Below are 9,894 nucleotides of genomic sequence, written 5' to 3'. Positions count from 1 at the left end.
AGCAACGTAGCTTGGGCGCCTTAACGTCAGCGTCTACACAGCTCTACGGTCCACGAGTCCACGGGTCTGAACACGGTTTATCCGTGGCTCTGTCGTACAACCACCTAACGGTGTCAAACGGTTGTAAGGCACGAGTTAACGCCTCAGGGCGGTGTGGTGCATTGTGCGACACCACCGGTTAAAAAACGTCGACCGAACAGCACTTTCTCGCCAGTAAGGGATCTGTGGTGCGGGGGCCAGACTGTAGGCACTGCCGACAGCAACCGGACATTCCAGCCGGTTGTCGAGCACCCCGTTAACCGCACATCCCCTCTGCTGGGAGAACCCCACCTATACCCAACCCCACCTATCCATCCCGGAAGGAGCGAACACTAGCTTGCGAGCTAGTACCTCCCGACGGACTGTTAGGGATTGTTAGGGATTGATAGGGATTGTTAGGAATTGTTAGGAATTAGGTATAGTGTTAGGGGCAAGCAAGAGCCGCTACGATGACGACGTGCAGCCCGCCAGTAACTAGAAGGAAGTTAGCCGAGGCGCGGGCATTTACGGATGCGCCCGCATCACCTTCCGAGCCTACGCGAAACGTGCCACCATCTGGATCCGCGAGTGCTAGGGAACCGTTTCATACAACCGCGCAACCCGCGTTAGACGCACAATCGGTGTGCTCTCAACGTTCTACCGATATTAGGCGAAGCGAACTAGAAGCAGAAAAGCGTCTTCTAGAAATACGGTATAGACAGTTGCGTTTAGAAGCGGAAATAATGGAGAAGCAAATAGCGATAGATAAGGTAGTCACGTCCCGCGAGGAAACTGATAGGGAGAGTGTAGGCAACCAACGTAGGGCGAACGATAAGCACGTCGAAACCTGGTTGAATGAGAGTCAACCACGGGGGGAGCGGCAGGAGGTAGACACGGTCCGCGAAGTAATATTGGAGCCGGGCCAACCAGTACATAGTAGCGAGCCATTAGCTAAGGCGCCGACGGCGGCCAAAGACGATGTGGTAGACAGGTTAGTTTTCGCACTAGAAAATATGTCGCGAGGTCGTCCTTCATCGTGGCAAACGCAGGAATTGCCTATTTTCGACGGGGACCCGAGGGAGTGGTTACCCTTCAAGGCCGCGATGAGGGACTCAACGGCGCTCTACCACATGTCGCCATCAGAAAACTTAGCTAGGTTGAGGGCATGCCTACGGGGGGAGGCCAGGCAGGCCGTGTCGGCCTTATTGTATTCAGCCACGGAACCTACACAAATATTGCGTACACTCGAGCAGTGTTTCGGCCGACCGGGGGCAATAATAGACCAGGCGGTGAACGAGGTACTTAGGTTACCTAGCGTAGGTTCCACAGCTAACGAGTTAAACATGTTCGCGGTCAAAGTCCAAAATGTGGTGACAGTAATTGAAAGCATAGACCCACAAGGTAAGAATACGGATCCTAGACTGCCGCGAACAATTAGTGAGAAGTTAAGTCCCCATTTAAAAAGTAAGTGGTATGACTACGCATACGAAAGCAGGGAGGAATCGCAATCGGAGTTAGGTAGGTTAGCGAGCTTTCTTATGCGAGAAGCGGACAGGGCAATTCAATATTCGCACGATAGGGTTGCCATAACAAATACGCGTCCCGTGCAACGTATTGTACAACCGCGACCTATACAAAAACGGTCGGAAATTCGCAAGCCGGTGTATGCTACAGCAGAGGGCCCCAGTAAGACGGGGCGGATAGAATGCCTCTGCTGCGGAGCTGGACACCGGACGTATGTATGCGATAAAATAGCGGCTATGTCGGTACAACAAAGATGGGAATGGGCAAAGGACGCGCGTATTTGTTTTAGGTGTTTAGATAGTAGACACAGGAAGTTCGCATGTAGGAGTAAAAATTGCGGTGTAGACGAATGTAGGAGACCACACCACGCGTTGTTACACACTAGTCCGCGGAGCATAGGTTGTGAAGAGAGCGGGGTCGAGTCGGTCACGGCGGCATCGGCACATATGCCTACCGAAAAGATACAAGTCCTACTCAAAGTGTGCCCGGTTACCCTTAAAGGTAGTAACGGCCGGGAGGTGCACACACACGCGCTGTTAGACGAGGGTTCGACAATAACCTTAGTTGACGAGGAGATAGCGGCCTCCATAGGAGCTCGAGGCCCTATCAGAGCCCTTAACATCGTGGGAGCTACCTCCAGTCAACAGGAACCCGGTAGTCGCGTCGTGTGTATGAGAGTGAGAGGACAGAACGGCCACTCGCACGAAATTAAAGCTCGTACGGTTAGGAACCTCACATTAGGAAATCAGAGCATAGAAAGGGATTTCTTAAAGTATCCGCACTTAAAGAGAATACCTAGGGACGTAGTGTGTTACGCGAACGCAAAGCCTCGGGTATTGATAGGCGCAGATAATTGGCATCTGATAGTATCGCGTAAATTAGTAACTGGGAATAAAAAACAGCCGGCCGCGTCGTTGACTCAGTTAGGATGGGTGTTGCATGGGTCAGTTCCGCGCAGCGTCGTGGTGGAGAGGGCCATGGTCCTCCATGTGCGCACTCAACAACAGTGCATCAAGCACGCGCATACGGACGATCAGCTGAGCGATCTGGTCAAAGCCCACTACGACATTGACGCAATAGGCATTACGCCGAACCGCAAGCCCATACCTAGTGAGACGCGAGCTGTTAGCATTACTAAACAGACGGCCAAGCGCGTAAATGGACGATTCGAGGTGGGTCTGCCTTGGGTCAGCGATGACGTGACCCTACCGCCGAGTTACAGTATGGCATGCAGGCGTTTACAAGGAATCGAGCGAAAGATGGACAAATCGCCCGCATTCAAGGAAGCCTATACGAGGCAGGTGAACGCGCTGTTAGATAAGGGTTACGCGGAACCCAATACGGGTCAGTATGTTAGTAGCGATAGGGAATGGTACTTACCCCACTTCGCCGTCACTAATCCGAACAAACCGGGGAAGCTAAGGCTAGTGTTCGACGCCGCGGCGCGAGCGAACGAGAAATGCCTTAACGATGTATTGCTAGATGGCCCGGATTTGTTACAATCTCTAAACGGGATTTTGTTCGGGTTTAGAGCGAGACGGGTAGCACTAACAGCTGACATACGCGAAATGTTCTTACAAGTTAAGATTAGGAAAGAGGACCGCGTAGCGCAGCAATTCCTGTGGCGAGGCGACGACCGTAAGAACCCCCCACAGAAGTATGTAATGTCGTCTATGATATTCGGAGCTCGTAGCTCACCCTTTTTAGCGCATAGTATTCGCGATATGAACGCGACGGAATTTAAAGACGCGTATCCGCTCGCGTACGACGCGATTACGAGTAGTACGTACATGGACGATTGGATCGATAGTTTCGACTCCGAAGAGGAAGCCGCGCGCACGATAAGCGAAGTGCGCCACGTGCACGCGCAAGCCGGTTTCGAGTTAGCCGGTTGGAGTTCGAATCGCGAGGCAATATTGTCGGACGTGCCCTCGGAGACCCGCGCGCACGCTCCGAAGGAGCTCGCCACGAACGCGCATTTGTGTGACAAAGCGTTGGGTGTTTTATGGTTGCCTAGGTACGACGAACTTGGCTTTAACACTGAAATGCATAGGGTACCGGAAGACGTAAAAAACCTAACGCGGACTCCCACAAAGCGCGAAGCATTAGGAGTGGTGATGTCGATTTTCGATCCACTAGGCTTGTTAAGTCCATATACGATTACGGCGAAAATATTACTACAGGAGTTATGGCGCGAAAAAATAGGGTGGGACGAGTCCCTTCCGCACGAGCAGGCCACTGCATTCGCCGAATGGCAAGCTGACTTGAAATGTATAGCCGACCTCAGAGTACCGAGATGTTATGACACGCGCGACTCGATAGTGGATAGGCAGTTGCACGTGTTCTGCGATGCGAGCGAACAAGCGTACGCAGCGGTAGCTTATTGGCGTTTTAGGGATGCGTCGGGTAAGGTAAAGTTAGCATTAGTGGCGGGAAAGGCGAAGGTCGCCCCCTTGAAAGCTCAGAGTATACCCCGTATGGAGCTTCAGGCGGCGGTAATAGGTTCTAGGCTAGCTACAGACGTAATAAGTAAGCATCCATGGAAGGATGCGGTAGTATATTTGTGGTCTGACTCGAAGACGGTGCTGTCGTGGATTAGGAACGACGCAAATAGGTATACGCCTTACGTAGCTCACCGTCTGAGTGAAATAGCAGAGGCGACACGCACAGAACAATGGAAGTGGGTTCCCACCGCGTTGAACGTAGCCGATGACGCGACGCGGGCGGGTAACACTCAGTTAAGCAGCTCGTCAAGATGGTACACCGGCCCTCCGTTCCTGTGCGAGAGCGAGGAACGCTGGCCAGTTGAAAGCACATTGCCATTACAAGTGACGGAAGCTTTAGTGACGCATACAACGTCCCGGGATAGCTTAATTGAGATAGAAAGGTTCTCCTCATACGATCGGTTAGTGCGTGCGCTCTCTTATGTATTGCTATTCGTAGATAAGTGTAGAAAAAAGGCGGCTAGCTTAGGCATTAAGCACATTAGAGAGGCGGAACGCCTGATAATTATGCAGGCGCAATCTCACAGTTTTGAGAGTGAGATAACTAGATTAAGACAGGGAAAGCACGTCGACAGATCGAGTCGACTATTTAAGTTAGACCCCGTTTACGATGAAGACGGGATAGTTAGATTGAATGGTAGGATAGACGCGGCAAACATACCCGCGCAACGCAAGAACCCTCCAATTCTGGACGGTTCGAGCCACCTAGTCAGATTGTATATTAGACGCGAGCATGTTCATAGCAATCACTCGGGGAGAGAGCAGTTAGTAAATAACATTAGGCGGAAATTCTGGGTGTTACGGTTACGACCCGCGGTGCGAACTGTGATAAGCGATTGTGTAATGTGTAAGGCCCGCCGGGCGGCACCGTTAGACCCAGTCAAGGGAGATCTGCCGGCTCTGCGACTGCAGTCGTATACGCGACCGTTCTCATATTGCGGCGTCGATTGCTACGGACCTATGTGGGTGACAATAGGTAGGCGTAGGGAAAAGCGTTGGGGAATGTTATTTACCTGTTTAGTGACGCGCGGTATTCACATAGAATTGATAGCAAGCCTTAGTACGGAATCTGCGATAATGGCGATAAGGCGTATGGCCGCGCGACGAGGTATGCCGCATACCATGGTGTCAGATAACGGGACTAACTTTCACGGAGCGGATGTCGAACTTAGAAGGGCGTATCGGGAGTGGCTTCCTGAGATAGAAAAGTTCGCACTTAGAAAACATATGGACTGGAGGTTCATTGACCCCGGAGCCCCTAACCAAGGTGGGGCCTGGGAACGTATGATTAGGAGCGTTAAAAGCGCAATGTTAGTAACACTTACTGATAGGGCACCTAGAGAAGAGATACTCGCGACGCTTACCACGGAGATAGAGCATACGATAAATTCTAGGCCTTTAACTCACGTACCCGTAAACGCGGACGACCCGGAAGCGTTGACTCCTAATCACTTCTTGCTAGGATCGGCGGTGGGCCTTCCCTTTGTAGGAAATTGTGCGGTAGCCGATAGGCGCGCGTGGAGGGCCGCACAGGCGTTAGCCGATATGTTCTGGAAGCGGTGGATTAATGAGTATCTACCTACGCTAGCACCTCGGGGTGATAACAGGGATAATAGGAGCAACGTGAAGCCGGGCGACGTAGTTTTAATAGCCGATGGATTACTCCCACGTAACGTATGGCCCCGTGGCTTAATAGAGCAGGTGTATACGGGACCAGATGGTGTGGTACGAAGCGCGGAGGTACGGACGAAAGGTGGTGTATTCAGACGTCCTGTATGTAGACTAATCGTCCTCCCGGTAGATAGTTAGGCTTCGAAGGTCTTCGCCGGGGGGAGAATGTAACGGACACTTAGTCTCTCAGTTTTATCTCTTTTAATTTTGTATAATTGCCTTATATTTTGAAGTGTTAGTATTAAGAATCTCTATTGGAATTTATATTAGTTTTTAATGTGTTATGTTTATATTATAAGATGGTTGTATAAGCAATAAAGAATGATACTCCGTGTGTAGTAATTAAGTGAAAGAGATAGAAATAAGATTAGAGCGAGAGGCCTATCGCTGTCTCCGTCCGATAGATAGTGCTGTCTCTATCGGACGGGCCCTCGCAAGGTCGCGCGCACCTGTGGCGCGCGCGAAACAAATATAAAGAGGCATTTTTTCTCTATAAATTCATTCCCTCCGACGCCTCCGATGAAGAAACACGCTTGTAAAGAAAAATTTGTAAAGAAAGAAAATAAATACAGTCCACATATTGAAGCAAGAAAAATCTTTTATTTCGGCACCCTGGACCTCACAATACTAATACACATTTAGTTTATATGATACTACACAAATTATCTTTTCAAAATCAATATAATTACTTTTAAGCTTATTTGTTCGATACCTGCTGTATGATGACTGTAACCAGTGTTGTCATGTCCAGTTATTCTTGAGCCGATCTTCTACGCCAAGGGTTTTCACAAGGGCTGGTCTTCGTCGGCAGGAAAATTACTCTGATCTGTGTCCATTGATGATGAGGAGAACATCTTCTTTTGGTAGTCTTCTCAATTTCTCGTCTTGTGTTTTAAGATGATTGAGGGGCTCGAAGACATTTTCATTTTTATTTCACGTTCTTCACGATGACTATGTGGCTGATCTTCTTCATAATTTTCATTCATACTTTTTAGTTATTTTCTTCTTCTACCTTCTTTATTCGTAACTCCTTCCTTTTTCATCTTCGTTATTTCTTTTATTATTTTTTCACGCAAATTAATGTACTTCTTTCTTCTTAATTTTTTGTGTTCAATGTTAGCGTCGCGATGCATATAATTTTGATAAGTAGTTTCTATATCTTCTTTTTACCGTTTCTAACGCCTCCCGGTGCGCGTGCAACGTGGCAGCGGCACACGCGCACCGGACTGGCAGGGTCGCCATGTCATGTCTTTATTGTTACTCCCTTAATACTAAGCTTAACCTAACTTATATACTATGAGTCCTACACACACTACAGTCAAGATGGTCAGTTATCGACTCCTTGCACTGGGAGATTGATAGTGAACTGAGTGGAGAAAATGCGGACTATGAGGAAGCGTTCTCGACTCACGAAAAAACATTCAACGACCTGAAGAAATCACTCAACGCTAAGATGTGGTCAGTTTCACATCGCGAAAAATCAACACCTCATATAGAAATTCCTTCTTTCGGCGGCAGCTACCAACAATGGTCATCATTCAAGGATTTATTTATTGAAGCAATACATGATAATCCTTCTCTTTCTAACGCTCAAAAGATGCAGTTCTTGAAGAGTAAAGTGAAAGGTGACGCCGAAAAACTCATTCAACATTTGACTATCAGTTCAGAAAATTATGACGCTTGTTGGGAGATTCTGAACAACCGTTTTAATAATAAGAAATTAATCTTCACGGCACACATTAATACATTATTGAATGTACCCGTTATGCAATATCAATCTGCGGCAAGTATTAAAAAGATACATGACACCACTAACGAATGCCTTCACGCAATCAAAAACCTCGGCGTCGAAATAGCAAACTGGGATCCGCTCATCATTCACCTGCTGGCCCAGAAGCTGGACGCTGAAACTCATAGTGACTATATAGAATCACTCAAAAACCCACGTGAAATTCCTATGTTAAAGGATTTCCTAGATTATTTGGAGGCGAAATTTACTTCGCTAGAAACTTCGCGCCGAAAAGCTGACAAAATGAAATTCCAACCGCACGTGGAATATCAACGTGACCGAGAATCGCTAAATAAACATAAAATGCCTAATTATCAATTCGTTAATAATCATTCAAATTTTAACACTCAAAATAAACCATTCATTAATTATTACAGTAATAAGACCCATTATTCAACATCAACAAAATGCCCGCTTTACAAAAATGAACATGGAATATTTTATTGCAAATCATTTTTAGTACAAAACGCTGATCAGAAAAGAAACACGATATCTAAATTAAATTTATGTCGAAATTGTTTAGTAAACCACAATGGTAAAAATTGCACGTCTGACAAAAGATGCCGTGTGTGTAACTTGGGCCATAATACGTTGTTACATGACTCATTTTCTAATATTAATAAGTTTGAACAAAAAACACCAAAACCATCACGTTCCAGTGAAAATGATAATAACGTTCCATCTAGTTCGAATAATATTCAGGTGTCAAAAACCGATCTTTCAGAAATTCTTCTGGCTACTGCTCTCGTTAAGATACGAGCCGTAGATGGCTCCTTTAAGACCATGAGGGCCCTCATTGACCAGGGTTCGCAAGTCTCACTTATTTCTGAAAGAGCCGCGCAACAGTTAGGTCATCCGAGAAGGCATTGTAATGGTGTCGTTTTCGGAGTAGGATCGTCGCAAAACAGCTGTAGGGGTTTAATTACAATTAACTGCACTTCCATTCATAGCGATTACGATTTATTAGTCGAAGCTTATATCATGCGTAACTTAATTAATAATTTACCAAATAAAACATTCGAAAAACCTTCATGGCCGCATTTAAATAGTATACAACTTGCAGACCCCGACTTTAATTTGAGTCGTTCGGTTGATCTTTTATTAGAAGCCGATGTTTATTCCAAAATTATTTTAAATGGCATTATTCGCGAAAATAATACACCTGTAGCACAGCAAACACAATTAGGTTGGATTTTGTGTGGCAATGTCACAACTCTCCAATGTAATGTGGTTATTAATAACATTGACGAGTTGAAAAGGTTTTGGTCAACCGAGGATATTTCAGACAACAATGACATGTCCTCTGAAGACCTAGAATGCATGCAATATTATCAGTCAACAACAACCCGTCAAAATAATGGTAGATATGTAGTTCGCATTCCATTTAAACCGGATTTTCAATCAAACCTAGGGAACTCTAAATCAACAGCCATTGCACAATTCAAGCAATTAGAACGTAAATTTAATAGGAAGCGAAACATAGCAGAAAAATATAAATTATTTATTAATGAATATCATGATTTAGGGCATATGCAAAAATGTGAATACAATTCGGTACACGGTTGCTATTTACCACACCACTGCGTGTTGAGGGATGATTCAAAGAGCACAGCTTTAAGAGTAGTTTTCAATGCTTCATCAAAAACATCCACAGGGCTCAGCCTCAATGACGTCATGAAAAGAGGTCCCAATTTACAAAAGGACTTAATGACTTTAATCATGAAGTGGCGTCAATACGAATTTGCTTATACGGCGGACATTGAAAAAATGTTTAGGCAAATTCTCGTGCATGAAGAAGATCAATCATATCAAAAAATCATCTGGAGAGACAACTCTGACCAAGCTCTGCAGGAGTACCGATTAACAACTGTCACTTATGGTACAAAATCAGCACCTTTCTTAGCCATGATGACACTCAACTCAACTCTCAACTGGCAATAGATGAAGGGTGTAACTACACACACAGCCCAGTCCAGACGGTGCTCCAAGAAGATTTTTATATGGACGACTTAGTAAGTGGGGCGTTTGATCTCGATTCAGCTAAAAAACTACAAGAAGATCTTATCAAAATTTTGAAATCAGGTGGCTTCAACTTACGTAAGTGGACTTCTAACAAATTAGAACTGCTTCAGGGTGTCAACGAGTCTCAGGATCACACATTTGACTTCAAGCACTCAGAATCAAGCAAAACTCTAGGACTTCGTTGGGATCCTGTAAACGATGAATTCAAGTTCCAATTTAACATCAATACATCATCTACTCGTACATTAACAAAACGGACTCTGCTTTCAGACATATCAAAGATATTTGACCCTTTGGGGTGGTTATGTCCTGTAACCACAAAATTAAAACTCCTATTTCAAAAGGTTTGGACCTTGAATCTTAACT

The 9,894-nt window shown here is 45.9% G+C and overlaps 1 protein-coding gene across 1 annotated transcript; it reads left to right on the top strand.

Moving 5' to 3' along the window:
- Positions 1–488: 488 nt before the first annotated feature.
- Positions 489–9,447, top strand: LOC140746746 (uncharacterized). Its single transcript, XM_073078845.1, has 3 exons — positions 489–5,786; positions 7,036–7,633; positions 9,161–9,447. The coding sequence occupies exons 1-3, from the start codon at positions 489–491 to the stop codon at positions 9,445–9,447; spliced, it is 6,183 nt and encodes a 2,060-aa protein (XP_072934946.1).
- Positions 9,448–9,894: the final 447 nt, after the last annotated feature.

Source organism: Epargyreus clarus, unplaced genomic scaffold (assembly GCF_041222505.1).
Source record: "Epargyreus clarus isolate Ecla_fem2 unplaced genomic scaffold, WU_Ecla_fem_2.2 ptg000013l, whole genome shotgun sequence".
Lineage (NCBI taxonomy): Eukaryota > Metazoa > Arthropoda > Insecta > Lepidoptera > Hesperiidae > Epargyreus > Epargyreus clarus.
The sequence above is the reverse complement of the archived record's forward strand: the minus strand, read 5'-3'. Positions and strand labels throughout refer to the sequence as shown.